This window comes from Lynx rufus, unplaced genomic scaffold (genome assembly GCF_022079265.1).
Source record: "Lynx rufus isolate CCGP_SWC_20201006 ecotype Redwood Valley unplaced genomic scaffold, mLynRuf1.p SCAF_18, whole genome shotgun sequence".
In the NCBI taxonomy this organism is placed as follows: domain Eukaryota; kingdom Metazoa; phylum Chordata; class Mammalia; order Carnivora; family Felidae; genus Lynx; species Lynx rufus.
This window is the reverse complement of record NW_025814832.1, coordinates 37,847,469-37,865,221: the sequence shown is the minus strand read 5'-3', so window position 1 is coordinate 37,865,221 and position 17,753 is coordinate 37,847,469. Positions and strand designations below refer to the sequence as shown.

Genomic DNA, 17,753 nt, shown 5'->3' with positions numbered 1-17,753 from the left:
TCAGGGATGTGAACCAAGATCTATCTAAAAGAATAGCCACTAAAGGCAACCATAGCCAGTAAACAGAGTACAGCTTAACTATTTTGACAAAGCCTTAGGATGGAATCTTATGTAGTTATTAAAAGTCATTCTATCAGTCTTCTCCTATTACAAACATCCTATAGGGGCGCCTGGGTGGCGCAGTCGGTTAAGCGTCCGACTTCAGCCAGGTCACGATCTCGCGGTCCGTGAGTTCGAGCCCCGCGTCAGGCTCTGGGCTGATGGCTCAGAGCCTGGAGCCTGTTTCCGGTTCTGTGTCTCCCTCTCTCTCTGCCCCTCCCCCGTTCATGCTCTGTCTCTCTCTGTCCCAAAAATAAATAAACGTTGAAAAAAAAAAATTAAAAAAAACAAACATCCTATATGGGGCACTTCAGTGGCTCAGTTGTTTAAGTGTCCAACTCTTGATTTCAGTTCAGGTCATGATCTCACGGTTCATGAGTTCAAGCCTCGAGTCAGGCTCTGTGCTGACAACACAGAGCCAGCTTGGGATCTTCTCTCTCCCCCTCTCTCTGCTCTTTCCCTGTTGGTGCACATGTGCTCTTTCTCAAAATAAACTTTTAAAAAATGCTATACCTAATCACATAAATCCTATAAACCAAAGCCAGACTTTTTTTTTTTTTTAATCAGCTTTATCATGACATGTTCCACTTTTAAAACACTCAATGACTGTCAACTAAGTACAAATTTCTCAGACTGGCATTCATTCAAATTGGACCCAAATACAATCTCCCTTTCTCTATAGTCTTAGCTGAACACTCAAACCACAAGCATGTAGACCCTAAACAGGCATCTTTCTGTCCATCTGTTATAATTCATATCCTCCTTTCTCTTATTCAACCTCTACTTGGAGAAATCTTACCCAACTTACAAAGCATATCTAAAGTTCAACCTTATTCTTGACACTGGTTCTGATCTCCCAATAGAACGTGACTTCTCTCCCTAATTTCTCTTTTTCTTACAACACTTACCATGGTCTACCCTACATTATAGTTATTTTTTTTCTTATCTTTATTTATTTTTGAGAGAGAGAGAGACAGAGAGAGACAGAGCATGAGTAGGGGAGGGGCAGAGAGAGAGAGAGGGAGACATAGAATCTGAAGCAGGCTCCAGGCTCTGAGCTGTCAACACAGAGCCGACGCAAGGGCTCAAACTCACGGACCACAAGATCATGACCTGAACAGAAGTCGGACACTCAAGCAACGAGCCACCCAGGTGCCCCACGTTATAGTTATTTATGCACTGTGCTATCATTCCTTCTTCAAAAGAATAAATGCCCTGAAAGCAAGGACCATTTCTTTTTGGGTTGTTTGTTTTGTTTTTTTTTTTTTTGTCTGTTTGTTTGTTTGTTTGAGAGAGAGAGAGAGAGAGAGAGAGAGAGAGTGGGGGAGAGGGGGAGAGGGACAGAGGAAGGGGGAGGGGAGAGAATCTTCAGCAGGTTCTATGCTCAGCATGAAGCCCCACACAGGGCTTGATCCCACAACCCTCTGATCACGACCTGAGCCCAACTGCACCACCCAGGTGCCCCTGCAAAGGCCGTTTCTTATCCGTGTCTGCATCTCTTTGAAGTTTTTAACCAGTACCCTGCACACTAAGTATTAAATTTTTTAAACTTTTTTTATAATTGCATTGTAAGTAAATACTTACAGAGACTTTATATATGACTAAATTATAACATAAGTTAACATCCTTTTCCTCTTAACACTTGGAAAATTAACAGTGAAGAAATACAAAAGGCAAAGACATACTAGAACAAAGAGAAAAAAAACACAATGAGATATCACCTCAGAACTGTTAAATGGCCATTATCAAAAAGGCAAGAAATAACATGTGTTGGCAAGGGTGTGGAGAAAAGGGAAACCTTGTGCACTGTTACTGGGAAGGTACATCAGTACAGCCACTCTGGAAAACAGCATGGAGGTTCCTCAAAAAACTAAAAATAGAACTACCCTATAGCCCAGCAACTGCACTACTAGGCATTTATCCACAGGATACAGGTGTGCTGTTTCGGAGGGCACGTGCACCCCCATGTTTATAGCAGCACTAACAACAATAGCCAAAGTATAGAAAGAACACAAATGTCCATCGATGGATGAATGGGCAAAGAAGATGTGGTGTATACATATACAATGGAGTATTACTCGGCAATCAAAAAGAGTGAAATTTTGCCATCTGCAACTATGTGGATGGAACTGGAGGGTATTATGCTAAGTGAAATTAGTCAGAGAAAGAAAAAAATCATGTGACTTCACTCATATGAGAACTTTAAGAGACAAAACAGGTGAACATAAGGGAAGGGAAACAAAAATAATATAAAAACAGGGAGGGGGACAAAACAGAAGAGACTCATAAATATGGAGAACAAACTGAGGATTGCTGGAGGGGTTGTGGGAGGGGGGATGGGCTAAATGGGTAAGGGGCACTAAGGAATCTACTCCTGAAATTGTTGTACTATATGCTAAGTTGGATGTAAATTTTTTTAAATAATAAATAAAATAAATAAATATAAATAAATAAATAAAAATTTGAGTGGCTAACAATAAAAAAAAAGAGGTCTTAAAAAGTTCTCATCACAAGAAAAAAAAATTTTTAATATTTTTTTTACTTTTTTTTTTTTAATGTTTTTATTTATTTTTGAGACAGAGAGAGACAGAGCATGAGCAGGGGAGGGGCAGAGAGAGAGGGAGACACAGAATCCAAAGCAGGCTCCAGGCTCTGAGCTGTCAGCACAGAGCCCGACACGGGGCTCAAACTCGGACTGTGAAATCATGACCTGAGCTGAAGTCGGACGCTTAACCGACTGAGCCACCCAGACACCCCTACGTTTAGTTTTGAGAGACAGAGTATGAGTAGGAGGGGCAGAGAGAAAGGGAGACACAGAATCTAAAATGGGCTCCAGGTTCCAAGCCCGACGCGAGGCTTGAACTCACGAGCTGTGAGATCATGACCTGAGCCGAAGTCAGACACTTAACCAACTGAGCTACCCAGGTGTCCCAAGAAAAAAAGTTTTTAACTACATTAAGTGATAGATGTTAACTTATTGCAGTAATCATTTTCCAATATATATCAAATCATTATGTTGTACACAACTACTTTAATGTTATATGTCAATTGTATCTCAAGACAAGTGGAGAAGGAAGAAAGTAACAAAAAAAAAAAAAAACAAAAACAGAGGAGAGAAGACATAAGCAGTAAAGCAATTTTTGAGAATCTGTGGAATGTGGAACTGGGAGAAGAGGAATCTGACTTCGCAGAGAGGAAGAACTTTCAGAAGTGGAGGGGAGGAATGAGACAACTAATTCAGGGTTCCTAATGGGAAATTTAGTGACACGTGCATACACGTGAGAGCCCTAGCCACCTTCCGTCATCTAATTTCCCAGGATACTGGGCATACACACTCTCTCAGACCCCTAAGTTCCAGCCACAGGCAAGAAATTTAAGAAATCTTCCCTTAAGAAAGCAAACAGACTCACAGGAGAAAAATAAAAAAGAGAAAAATGAAAATACACAAAAATAACAAATACTGGTATCTGGGGTTCCACCAAAGAAAAGGAAGTCTCACTCCCCAATCACCTTACAGTGAAACCAGTTGAGAAACCATGGCCACCCATTACCCAGAGTGGGTGCTATTCAGTGTCTCACTCCATGAACAGCTAAGGTTCATGGTATCCAAAAAAAGCCTCCACTATTAAGGAGAGAAAACTGAAAGAGAAGAATGGAATCTGGGGCACCTGGCTGGTTCAGTCAGTAGAGCATGTGACTCGATCTCAGGGTTGTGAGTTCAAACCCCACATTGGATATGGAGCCTACTAAAACAAAACAACAACAACAACAACAACAAATTGGACACCTGGGTGGCTCAACTGGTTAAGCATCTGACTTTAGCTCAGGTCATGATCTCGCTGTTCATGGGTTCAAGCCCCACATCGGGCTCTCTGTCAGTCAGTACAGAACCTGCTTCAGATCCTCTGTCTCCCTCTCTCTCTCTGCCCCTCCCCACTCATCGCACACACTCACTAGATCTCTCTCTCTCTCTCTCAAAAATAAACATTTAAAACAAACAACAACAAGCAAAACAAAAAGAATGGAATCTGAGGTAACAACAACAAAAAAAGCTCAAGAAAACTATAATAAATGTCATCAGAGAGATAAGAAGATAAGAAAGGGCATTACTTCCAAGAAGAGGATCATCTAACATAGGAACAGAGGAAAAAGCTTTGGGAAGTTATGTAACATAAATAATTATTGTTAAACTTTCCAAATTCAATAATAAAAATTAAATATTTCAGTAATTTAATAATTAAAAATTGGGCAGAATATTTCAACAGACACTTCACCAAAGATTTGCTTCACAGACAAGCAAATAAGTATATGAAAAGATATTAAGCATCATTAATCACTAGGTAAATGCAAATTAACATGGAATTAACATGGCGGTGCACAGCCTTGTATGTGTTTGCCAAAACTGAGAGTCAAAATTATATACTAAAAAGGGTGAATTTTATTATATATGAAAGGTGTACTTCAATAATTTTTTAATTACCATTAATAAGAAACATAAGAAAATATATCGTTAAACAGGATGCTTCTATAAAAAGGCAACAAAAAAAAGCAACTTTTAGAAATTAAATAACTGGGTGCCTGGCTGGTTCAGTAGGTAGAAGTGTACAACTCTTGGTTTCAGGGTCATGAATTCAAGCCCCATGTTGGTCATGGAGCCTAGTTACAATAAAAATTTTTTTTTAATTTTTTAACGTTTATTTTTGAGAGACAGAGAGACAGAGCACAAGCGGGGGAGGGGCAGAGAGAGAGGAAGACGCAGAGTCCGAAGCAGGCTCCAGGCTCTGAGCTGTCAGCCCAGAGCCCAATATTGGGCTCAAACCCACGAACCGTGAGCGTTGGTGGTACAGTGGTGAGCATAGCTGCCTTCCACGAACCATGAGATCTTGACGTAAGCCAAAGTAGGACACTTAACCAACTGAGCCACCCAGGCACTCCATAAAAAAATTGTTTTAAAAGATTAGAAATTAAATATCTGATAGCTGAAATAAAAACTTAACAGAAAGTCTGGAAAAGAAAAAGAAAGAAATCGCCCCGAAAGCAGACCAAAAGGACAAAAAGACAAAAAAAAAATTTAAAAAGACAAGAAACTTAGTAAGATCAGTCTAACAGATCCAACATCTAACTAGGAGTCCAAGAAGAAAACAAAGCAAATTTGGGGGAAAATGAGCAAATAACAGAAAAAACTTTCCCAAAATTAAAGAACACAAATAAATCTCCATTTTAAAAGGGCCCACCAAAAGTGCCAAGATGGCTCAGTGGGTGGAGGGTGTAGAGTATAGGACTCCTGATCTCAGGGTCCTGAGTCTGAGCCCCACACGTGGTGTCCAGTTTACTTAAAATAAAATAAAAAATTTTTTAATTAAAAAGAAGGGAGAGGGACCACCAAGCACCCAGCACAATTAATGAAACAAAAACCTACATCAAGGGATATGGTATTACTGAAAAACCTCATGAAAGTAGAGACCATAAAAAGAGCCTAAAAACTTTACAAATGAAAAAAACAAGTCACACGTGAAGAAAGTCATCAGAATGGCCCTAGACTTCTCAGCAGCAACACTAGATTCTGGAATACAATCAAGCAACTCTTTCAAGTGAAACTGATTTTTAAATTTAGGATCCTATATACCCAGCCAAACTATCTATCAAGTATTAGAGTTGCAAAGGGTATTTTAAACATAAATGATTTTTTTTAAGTTTATTTCTCATGCACATCCATTCTTAGGAAGCAACTAGAGGTTGTGCTGAAAAAGAGAAGTAGATCAGGAAAAATGTAAGACTCAAAAAACAGAGTCTACATGGGGAAGCAGCAAAAAAGAAGTTCCAATGTGATGTTCAAAAAATCTACAAGAGCAATCAGTTCAGGTGAAAGCATAAATGGAGAGGGGTGCAGAAGGGAGATCAACAAGCAAAAAACATGGAAGTTATTTTTTTTTTTAACATTTTATTTTTAAGTAATCTCTAAACCCAATGTGGGACTCAAACTCACAACCCCAAGATCAAGAGTCGCATGCTCTACCAACTGAGCCAGCCAGGCACCCATGGAACTGTTACATTTGACAGTTTAGAAAATAGGAGATATTTTACAGACTTGACAGTGCACTGGGCTAGATACATAGAACATTAACCAAGTAAAAAAATAAGGCAATGAACTCCAGGAAAATAGTTAGTAATAATAATTATAATTATAGCACGGTATTTGGTTCAACTGTCAATATTTACATACTTATGATAATGTAATATATTCCTCAACATTTATCCAAAAATCATGCGATAATGAGAAGATATGGAAAAGGGTAATTATAATAAGGCTAAATCTTCATCTATCATTAACAAAGTCAAAAGAGAAATGTCAGAAACTGATAAACCAAATATAAGCGTATTATTTTAAAATATTGTGGTAAATCCCGGCGGGGGGGGGATACAGCTACAAGAATTGAAAGTCACCTTTGGAGGGGTCTTGGGTGGAAAGAGGTAGAGGCAGGGAGCTGCTTTTGTTCACTATGAGCCTTTAATACAATTTTAATTTATGTTACCTATGTTCATACACTACCTTGATAAAGACCGTGACAGGGGAAAATCTTGCTATATATCAATTAAAAACAGTTTGTTTGATATAATCCTAGTTGTACCTTTTTTAAAATATGTAGGTAAAAACATGTTATAGGAAATGGTATAAAAACATTCCTGGTAGTTACCTCTGGTCGGTGAGATTATAGATTTTCATTTTCATCTTTGTATTATGTGTATTTTCCCAAAAGAGTAAATCTGCACTATTTTTATAATTTTTCACCACAATTCTTAAAAACAACTTGAAAACAGATGAGCTCCCCAGGGAAGAAGGGAGATGGTGAGAGGGCCATGCATGGGCTGGTTTGAAAACCTGGAAAACTGGCGTTGAAGGAACAGGCAGAGAAAGGCAGCACGAACTACCAAAGAGTTAGAGTAGCAAGAGTGCTTTCTATTACTTTAATGACCACTGAAAATAACTGAAGGAAATATATTATTTATAATAGTTCTGGAATAAATCAGATGTGAAGTAAACCAAATTTTTTTAATGGGTAGGTTAAACATTCAATATTTCTTTTTGGGGGGGTATTAAAGCTCTGTTTTAATGCATATTTTTACTTAAATGGGGTCCTCAAAATATTTTTAGACCTGGCGAATAGGATGACATCTTCTGACAGAATAAAATACTACTTCACTAGACTGGAATTAAGGCCCTGATATCTTCACAGAATCTCCATCTTCAGTTCAGGAACGTATCAACAGATAATAATAGCTACTATCTGTTGAATCTTTATACCATGTGCCACTGTCCGAGGCATTTCACATGTATTAACCATTTAATCCTCACAACACCCTGAATTAAATGCTATGATATCTCCATTTTATGAGGAAATGAGCAAAGTGAGACACTGTTAAGCAAATGGCCCATTCACCACACAGCCCAGATTCAGATTCATGAAGTCTGGTCCAGATTCTCCACTTTAAATCTCTATGCTCCATGCTACCTCTTTAGATCCTTGACACACACAAAATTTATCTATACTCCTCAGATTCTCATACATCTTAACAGCCTAAAATTTTGTGGTGGGCTCACACACGCAGGTGCCTGCCACAAGTCCCCACACTCACAGTGTGGAAGTCAATGGTATGACTCCACTCACAGTAGTCTTCTGACAAATCCTTCCGGAATAAATTATCCAAAATGACCTAAGGCAGTCCAAAAATCACAGATAATATGAAAGACTTAACAACCCAGCTCTCATTCATCGTAAGAGAACAGTTTTAAAACTATCGTAACAAAATGTCTGATCAAAATGATTTTATCAAGACTGTATTTATAATGATCCGCCAATTCCACTCCCAGGTTACACCCTTAAGAAATGAAAACACTGTGGAGACAAAAACCTATACACAAAATGTTGATGTCAGCATTATTCGTTAACAGGCAAAAAGTGGAAACAGTTCAAATTTCCGTCACTGGACGAATGGATAAACAAAATGTGGTATGTCCATATAATGGACTATTATTCAAATATAGTACTGCTACATGCTACAACATGCATGAGCCTTGAAAACATTATGCTAATAAGTGAAAGAAGCTACATGTTGTATGATTCCATGTATATGAAATTTCATCCAAAAAAGACAAATCAACACAGAATGAAAATAGTTATTGTCAGGGGGTGGCAATGGAGGAAAGAGAGAACCGGGAGTGACTGCTATGGGTATGGGTTTCTTTTGGGGGAAGATATGAAAAACTGGTATGAAATTAGGGAATGCCGATGGCTGCACAACTCTGTGAATATATTAAAAAACACTCGATTAGACACTTCAAAAAAGGGTGGATTTTATGAAATATATATATTTATATCAATAAAGCTGTTGTTTCAAAAAATGGAAAAAATTAGAATGAGGGTCAATGCTAAACTAGTGCTCAACTATGAAGTTGAGCCTATGATATAGGCTATAAGCAGGCATTCAAAGAGAAAAAAAGACCAAGGTGAGCAACAGTACTCTGGGAAGACTTCTGGGAGATGCCTCCTGGAAAGCAGGAAGCGGGATTCGGGGTTCAGGCTTGGCTAAGGGGCAAGAAGGGAGGAATCAATTCAATGCAAAGAGGGTATCTGCTAGGATCTGCTCCGGTCTGAGTCCCCCACCACAATCACCACCTTACAGCCCCTGTATACCCCCTCCAGGGATCCGCAGACACAGGGAGCACACAAGGTACTGAAGACGAAAAGAGAGTCTACTAGACTAGATCAGAGCTCCTGGCCTCAACAACCCCAGTCCCGCCGTCCATACACGTTTCAGTACATAGGTCCACTTCCAAGTACATCCCGGGAAAGAAGATGAACGCAAACTGTACACAAGACAGCGTACTACTGCATACCTCAGATGTCCCTGCTCGCCACTCACAGATCAGGCTGCCCAACTTTTTAATAACTCGTTGAGGCCCTCATTTTCTTTCTTTTACTTCTCATGTTTAACCTCTTCAGATACAGATACCTGAAAACAGATCCCACTCATTTCCCTTATAATCCTGAATTCCTATTGCCACTCAAAACACGACCGTTCCTCCAGAAGCCTATGTGACGCATTCCTCTGTCTACACTTCTGATGTTGTCGAGGCCTGGAGAACTCTGAGGAACCTCCTGAACTGATCTTCCATTCAGTGCTTCCAAACCCCTCCGGATCCCCACTGGCTACCTCACCCTCCAATCCATCCTGCAGAACAGAAGCCATGCTAAACTTGCTAACATCCTACTAAAATCATACTCCACTTGTTTCCAGATCTTCTGATCGATCACCAATACCCGCAAATGAAACAATTGAAACAGATGGGGTAGGGGGCAGCTTCAGAAACCACCTCCTCCAGTAATACTCTCAATTTGGGGGGAATGAGCTGGCTGCAATGGTGACTTAACAAAAGTCTCCATGATTTGATTTGGTTTTGTTTCATTCTCCTGCGTGCTGCTGATGGGAATACAGCACATCCCCCGGGTGTTCCAGGAATGAAAAATGACAGAGGATCACTGATCCAGCCTGATATTTACCCTACAGATGAGAGTCGGAAAGTACAAACACTATAGCCTGGTTCTCTAGATACTGCCCAACGACAGACCTTTACAGTTTTTTTTTTTTTTAATTTTCTCTTAATGCATATTTATTTTGAGAAAGCAAGAGCAGGGGAGGAGTGGGTGGGGGGGGGGGGGAGAAAGGGAGAAAAAGAGAGAGAGAGAGAATCCCAAGCAAGCTTTGAGCTGTTAGCACAGAGCCCGACGTGGGTCTCAAACCCAAGAAGTGTGAGATCACGACCTGAGCTGAAATCAAGAGCCAGATACTTAACCAACTGAGCCATGCAGGCACTCCTACAGTTTCTTATTTACATGCTCATGCTCTTGCTAAACCAGGTTACTTAAGACTGCCCACACTTTAAAATCAGTGCCTAGCTGGCTCGGTCTGTGGAGCATGTGACTCGTGATCTCAGGGTTGTGGGTTCAAGCCCCACGATGGGTGTAGAGGTTACTTAAAAAGAAAATCTTTGGGGGGCCTGGGTGGCTCAGTCGGTTAAGCGGCCGACTTCGGCTCAGGTCGTGATCTCACGGTCCGTGAGTTCGAGCCCCGCGTCTGGCTCTGTGCTGACAGCTCAGAGCCCGGAGCCTGTTTCAGATTCTGTGTCTCCCTCTCTCTGACCCTCCCCCATTCATGCTCTGTCTCTCTCTGTCTCAAAAATAAATAAACGTTAAAAAAAAAATTAAAAAAAAAAAAAGAAAATCTTTAAAAAAAAAAAAAATCAGTGCCTTAGTTCATGTTCCTCCCTCCCTTGGTCTATCCATCATCACCTTGCACATGCCCATCCAGAAAGCATATACCCACACCAACTCCCCCAAAGAGGGTATGATCTCATCCTCCTCTAAATCTCTACTGCATTTTGTAGTTGACTTGTAGCAATCAGGAATTACACAAACACTGAAAAGATACTTAGTTGACACTGGTTGGAATAAATAATGCCAAACCAGTAACAAATTCTGCTTCAGATAAATCTACAGTTCGTTCATGGCATAGAGGTCACTGTTCTCTGTCATAATCCTTAGAGGATATAAATCACCTACTCTCCCAGGGTACCATCAGGTCTTTGGCTTTCTGAAGTCATCCGAGGTTCCAAATTTCATAATTCCAACTAAGTATAATACCTCAGAAGTCCCACACAGGTTACATGAAAAAAAAAAAAAAATCAGTTTCAAGTATGATTTAATTTTTTTAATTTAGCAAATGCTTGATTTTAAGGTGCTGCCAGAATTCCACCAAATGCCTATTAAAACACATTTTTGGGGCACCTGGATGGCTCAGTCGATTAAGTGTCTGACTTCAGCTCCGGTCATGATCTCATGGTTCATGAGTTCCAGCCCCGCATCCGGCTCTCTGCTGTCAGCACAGAGCCTGCTTCAGACGCTCTGTCCACCCGCTTCCCTCCCCTGCTCATACTTTCTCTCTCTCTCAAAAATAAACATTTTTAGTTTTTTTAATTTTTTTTAAACATTTATTTATTTTTGAGAAACAGAGACAGAGCGTGAGCAGGGAAGGAGCAGAGAAAGAGAGGGAGACACAGATCTGAAGCAGGCTCCAGGTTCTGGGCTGTCAGCACAGAGCCCGACGTGGGGCTCGAACTCACAGACCGTGAGATCACAACCTGAGCCAAAGTCGGACACTTAATCGACTGAGTCCCCCAGGCACCCCACTCAAAAATAAACATTTAAAAAATAAATAAAAATAAAAAAATAAAACACATTTTCTATATAGTCTTTCTCAGTGTGTTGACAAAATATATCATAAAACCTACAGGCTAAAATATTCTAAATTAAACAATAAAAATAAATAAAAGACTTTTTAGCCAAATGCCTCTAGCTGAAAAAACTAGATGATTTCAATTTTATATTAACAAACCGTCATCTCTATCATACTGTCATGTGAATACCTTATGTACCCATTTAAAATTTTTCTCCATAAAAGGTAAACCTTTAACTCTCCAATGAAAAAAAACTTGTTAATCTATGATTTTAGGGGTACCTAGCTGGCTCAGTTGGTGGAGCATGCCATTCTTGATCTCTACCCATTGGGAACAGAGATTACCAAAAAACAAAAAAAAACAAAAAAAAACAAAAAAAAACTTAAAAAAAAAATCGATGGTGGGGGGCACCTGGGTGGCTCAGTCCGTTGAGCCAGTCTTGATTTCGGCTCAGGTCACGATCTCACGGTTCAGGAGTCTGAGCCCTTTGTGGACCCAAATACAGAGCCTGCTGGGGATGCTCTCGCTCTCGCTCTCTGCCCCTCCCCTGCTCGTATGCGCTCTCTCTCTCAAAATAAATAAACTTTAAAAAAAAATTGACGGTTTTAGAAAAGTAAGCTTGTAGTACCAACTAACGTCTTTGCATCATGAATAGTCATATTACCTACATAGTAGTCAACAGACGAATAAACTAGTGAATAATTTCTTTTGCTGGGAATTTAACATGTTAGTACTTAAGCCAAAGTTCTAGTCTACAAAAATTAATCAAGTTGTTCTAAATTACCAATAAAGAGTAATCCTTTGACAGTAGCTTTGACAGTACAGGATTCAAAGCCACCAATCCTAGTTCTTTATGTGCTCTTGGGATATCAAGTCCCACAATGTTTTTTTTCTTCCCAAGCATACACATATACACATCTACCTGACAGCCTCCTTCCCAGCCTTTATTGTCTGGAAGTACAGACAATAAAACCAATGAAACTCGTGCTCAGCCTCAACAACTCACTGTCATGCACTGTTACTCATTCCAGCCAAGTGGACATATTGTCAAAGTTTAGAACACAAAATGCATGATCCCTTTTACCCTAATCTTGAGAAATAATGTGCTTTAAAAAGTAAATCATCCAACAAGTTAACACCACATCCAATAAAGAGAGGCAAATGCCTGGCAGGTAATATGAAATAGCCGTACGAAATATGAAATAGTGTAAACGAAACACACTAACTCTGCTACTAAAAACACTCACTGGTCAAACTATCAAAATTTACTTAGACTAATTTTTAGTTTCCCAAATCCCAAATATTTAGGAGCTATGGCACCCATTGTAGAATTATCAAAACTTCCATCTATTACTGCTCTTACCTAACAATCATTTATCTAACCAATCTTTGATGAGTGGCTGCTATGTGCAAGATACTGTACTAGGAACTGCAAGGGATAGAAGATTAATACAAAAAGATATAATCCTTAACTTCATGTAAACATAGGACAAGAATCCTACCAGGTAGGATACAAATATCATTAATAAAAACAAAATGTCACGGAAGTACACAAATATACAAGTTTGCTTTTTGTTTTTTTTTTTTTAAAGGAAACCTAAACACAAATTGTAATTTAAGTCGGCATACACACAAGCTCTCAACCCTAAGTATTGCCTGCTGGTCCCTCAAAGAGAGGTCAAAGTTAGCTGAACAACCCTGCCAAAATGCCTCAGCTCTGTCTAGCCCCAAATAACTTGGTCAGATAGTGTAATTCAGTCTCTCTGGGTCTTTCAATTCTGGGCAGAAAGAACCACATGCGATTTCGTAAGGTAAAAACTATTACTATAAAAGATACTAACTTGGCGAGAAATGAAAAGTGGCATGCAGTTCCTTCTACGTGCAAGACATAAATACTTGAACTTGATTCATTCCCTTCAATCTCCTCCCAGCCTCCCTTCCTTCTCCCCACCCCCCCAACCGGGCAAAGGCAGGCAACTATTCTGTCAGGCAAAAAAATTACCTTCTGCACTTGCTGTTAAGACAACCCCTATGAGTCTAGTCTGGCTTAATACACTCCTCTGTAAGTAGTTAAGCATTTATAAAAAAATGGAAATATTTTAATTGAACCTCGTCTGCTACCCCAGTCTCTTTTTAAAACCAGTGACACACCTTAATCACTTTGTTAACATCCTATTTCTTCATAAACTTAACTTTGTAAATGATCGTAAAACTGGAATCTAATTTAGGTAATCCAGACTAACGAAAATGTAAAGGAAGAATCTTGTAGATTATTGTTACAAATTACATTTTTTTTCACAATTTAGTAACCTGCAACTGCGTATTTAATACAAAGCAGCAATTGTGTGTTTGAAATCAAAACAAAACAAAACAAAACAAATGCATCTCAGCACCAGCCCAGAGAAACTTTCTGTGAGAAAACAGGAGAGAAGTCACCCTGGAGAAATTCATTACACATCCAAGGAAGACTTATCCTTAGAAACAGAATGGGAGGAAAAAAAAAAAGTCATTTTGTAATAAATCCCCACGTACTTCTGCTGTGTAACTTAGAAGTTAGTCCAAAAGTTCACCTTCAGCAATTATGTCTGCATGATCAACTGTACATCTTCTGCAACAGGTGATCCGAAACTGCATTTCTCAGGCGAAGCAAAGGGATCGAATTAGCTAAGCCGCGTGTTGCTAACGCTTTCCTACTTTTATTTTGGATTTTACCAAAATGACTTGGAATCGAATGTACTGCCAAATTCGTTTTGGTTTCGTCTGGTTTTCTACGTTGCTTTCTAATCAGCCATTTACTAGCAACTGTTGCACGAGCCCATTAGCACCCGAGAATAAAAACAAACACACAGGACCAGATAAGGCTCCCCTACTAACCCAACTGATCCATTTCCTTAACACAATTTTAAAACCACACTGCTAGGAGTGTGAAGAGAAGCATGTTTTTGTGTATCTGTGTGCCACAATCTGTCTAAATCCTCAATTCCCTTTTAAGGAACAGATATATAATAAAAATCTAAAAGAAACCACATTAGAAATGCAAAGAGGTTTGCAAAACAAGAGGCTTCTTTCATTCCAAAAACCAAACCAAAACAAGGGGAGAAAAATGAATGCAATGGAAATGTGTGTGCCAAAGTTTCAATCCTGCCCGGTGGAGACACTGCACTGGCACAAATTTTGAAGAGGAAAAAGAGGGGGTTGGGGGGAGAGAAAGAGAGAGCGAGTGTGTGGCCTGCAAACTGCAACAATGCAATCTCCATTTTGAACAATGCGCCTCTTTCCTCTTGTAAATCTAGTTTTTTGCCACTTGATGTGCCGTCGCATTTCCCCTCCGTTTGGGGGGGGAGGTGGGGGTGGGGGGAGACCAGAGAGGGAGTGAGCAAGGGGGGAGGGTAGAGGAGGTGGGGAAGGAGTCTGCAGCAACTGGGCTGGGTGGGTACCTGGAGTGCTGCTATAGGTGCTATGGCTCCTGAAGCTGCTTTCCGTGCAGTAACTGGCGTCGTCGTCGTCGTCTTCCATCTCCTCCGGATAATCGGAATCATCGTCGTCCTCCTCCATCTCATCCTCCTCGTCGTCCTCGGAATCTTGGGTCTCCTCGGCGTCGCCGTCCTCCTCCTCCTCCTCCTCCTCCTCGGAGACCATGTCCTCCTCCTCCTCCTCCTCTTCGCTCTCGTGGTCATCGTACACCACTTTGTTGACGGCCCTCCGGGCCGGGGTGGTCCGGGCCAGGTGGCCGCCGCCGCCCCCGCCCCCCGTCCTGCCGCCCCCGCCTCCTCGCCCCCCCCGGCCCGGGGCGCTGGTGCTGGGGGGGGCCGGCGGCGGCGGCGGCGGCGGCTTCCTCCGGCTACTGCTGCCCCCCCTGGGCGAGCTCAGCCGCGTCTTGGGCGCCACCTCAGCCTGGGCGGCGGCCCACCTGCCCCGGCTGCTGCCGCGGTGCCGCGAGCGGAGCCCCCCGATGGGTCCGGACGTGGGCGGAGGCGGCGGCGGCGGCGGGGCCGGGGTGCAGCGCTCCGCAGCGGGAGCCGCGGGCTGCTTGGGCGGCCTGCCCCGCCGGCCCCTCATGTCGGAGCCGAGGCGGGGGGAGAAGGGAAAGCGGAGGGGGGAGGGGCGGGCGGAGGGGTGGCGGTGGGGGGCGCCGGGGCCGGGTGGGGAGGCCCGCGGGGCCGGGCGGGAGGGGCCCGGCCGGCGGAAGCGGGTGGAGGGAGAAGGCTCAATCCGAATTGCTGGGGCCCCACTCCGGATCGCCTTCAGCCGCCATCTTGTTTCTTCCCTCTCGCTCGGTGACTGGGGGAACCGACAGCGGCCGCAGGCCCGGAGCGCGGTCACGTGAGCTGCGCCGCCGACGAGCCTGGGACGGAGCGAGGCCGCGCGGCGGCCGCTAGGGGGAGCGCGGGAGCGCCGGGTCGGGGGCGGGGAAGCAGGGGCGCCTCCGCGCGGCGCGGCTGGACCGCGGACTCGGGCGGCGCGGCGGAGAGGGGCGCAGTGCTCGCGAAGTGCCCCGGGGCACTGGCCAGGGGATACCACTGCTTCGGCGGAGTCCCCGCCGGCGCCTGGACTCGGCAGATCCTCCCTCTCACGTCTCCTCTTACCCGGCTCGGAGAGGAGGGCAGGAGCGGCTCCATACTCGTCCCCCTCCCGCCCCCTTGGGGGAAACTGATGCTGAAAAGAGCCAAAAGATGTCCGGAGGGGGCCGCCTGCACCAGCGCGAGAGGGAAATTAACCGGGGCCCGGGGAGACGAGCCCCCAGAAATGTGAAACTCCTAAGACCTGGTTCTAGACAATCCTAAAATTGATCCCAATGACAGCTACCCGGGGGCTGTGCCAGGAACCACGCCCTGGGCTGCCAGACCCTGAGGGAAAGTCGCTCTGAGATTCAGTGGATAAAATCCCCACCCGAAGAGCCTCAGCTGGAACGCAGCTACATTCCAGTCTCCTTCCACCTTTCCCAGTGTCCCAGCTAGAAACTCGACCACCTGGGCAAGAACTTTCCAATTTCTTATTAGCAGTAGAAAGGATGACTTCCCGCCTAAAACCTAGTTCGAAATGTTGTGTGTTTGTGTTATCTTTTCTGGAAATAATTTTAATTTCTTAAAGTCACTAGATCTCAGCTTAGCCCAGGGAACGAATCATGATGATGAAGTGTCAGGCACCGCCAGACCAAGTCAGGTGTTCAATTCACAGGAATCAAGGTCAGCTCGGGATTAGAGAAAAGTGTTATACATATATTAATATCTATCAAGGGGCGTATGGGTGGCTCAGTCGGTTAAGGATGGGACTCTTGATCTCAGCTGAGGTCTTGATCCCAGGATCCTGAGTTGAAGCACTAAGTTGGGATCTGCGCTGTTCCTGAAGCCTACTTAAAAAAGGAAAAAAAATCGAATATGTGACAACCAAAAAGTGATATATTTTTTTAATGTTTTTATTTTGGGGGGAGAGAGAGAGACAGAGCACGAGCTGGGGAGGGGCAGAGAGAGAGAGAGAGAGAGGGAGAGAGATACAGAATCTGAAGCAGGTTCCAGGCTCTGAGCTGTCAGCACAGACCCAAGGCGGGGCTGGAACTCAAACACGAACTCATGAACCTCGAGATCATGACCTGAGCCAAAGTCAGGTGGTTAACCGACTGAGCCACACAGGCGCCCCCAAAAAGTGATTTAAAAATAGTTAGGAGGATTCTGTCCACCAAGTGGCTTAGTACAACCTAATTAGAAGAATAGAACACAAGTGAAATGAAAATGAAAATACAAGCATTAATTGCCAAGTACACTCAGTATAATTCTATTTCATCAAGGGTGGCAAATTTATAGGCCTTCAAGGACCACGTAAGCAAAGAAAACAAAGTGGGCAAAGTGAAGACTGGCAAATGGAAGAGCCTGTGCTTTGTTTACAGAGGGCAGCTATAGAAATATGGGTGTAAGATATAGCCAGATCTTCAAATTCTTCAAGAGAAGGTGGAAGTGTGCATTTCATAGGAAATCTCTTGGTTTATATAGGGCAACCAAGTCGATTAAAAAAACAAAAACACGGGGTGCCTGAGTGGCTCAGTTGGTTGAGCATCTGACTTCAGCTCAGGTCATGATCTCATGGTTCGTGAGTTTGAACCCCGCGTCCAGCTCTGTGCTGACAGCTCAGAGCCTGGAGCCTCTTTGGATTCTGTGTCTCCCTCTCTCTCTCTGTCCCTACCCCGTTTGCACTCTGTCTCTCTGTCTTCTCTCTCAAAAATAAACATTTTAAAAAATTAAAAAACAAAAAACAAACCACCTCAGACTGGTCAAAATAAATGCAGTTCAGATATAGCCCAGAGTCTACAAGTTTGCAACCTGTATCCTTCACTATGTAAAGCACAGCATTCTGGGACATCTGGCTG

General features: G+C 42.7%; 1 protein-coding gene across 8 annotated transcripts in view; it reads right to left on the bottom strand.

The window, feature by feature from the left end:
- Positions 1-15,661, bottom strand: part of BPTF (bromodomain PHD finger transcription factor) — a 148,881-nt gene extending 133,220 nt beyond the window's left edge. For 6 of the 8 annotated variants that reach the window (XM_047081576.1, XM_047081575.1, XM_047081580.1 and 3 more), the window contains exon 1: positions 14,830-15,660. In XM_047081576.1, coding sequence (XP_046937532.1) covers positions 14,830-15,451 — 622 coding nt within the window. In that variant the 5' untranslated portion in view covers positions 15,452-15,660. Of the gene's footprint in view, positions 1-14,829 lie in introns of all 8 variants that reach the window. The other 2 variants (XM_047081573.1, XM_047081574.1) reach the window with 1 other exon arrangement.
- Positions 15,662-17,753: the final 2,092 nt, after the last annotated feature.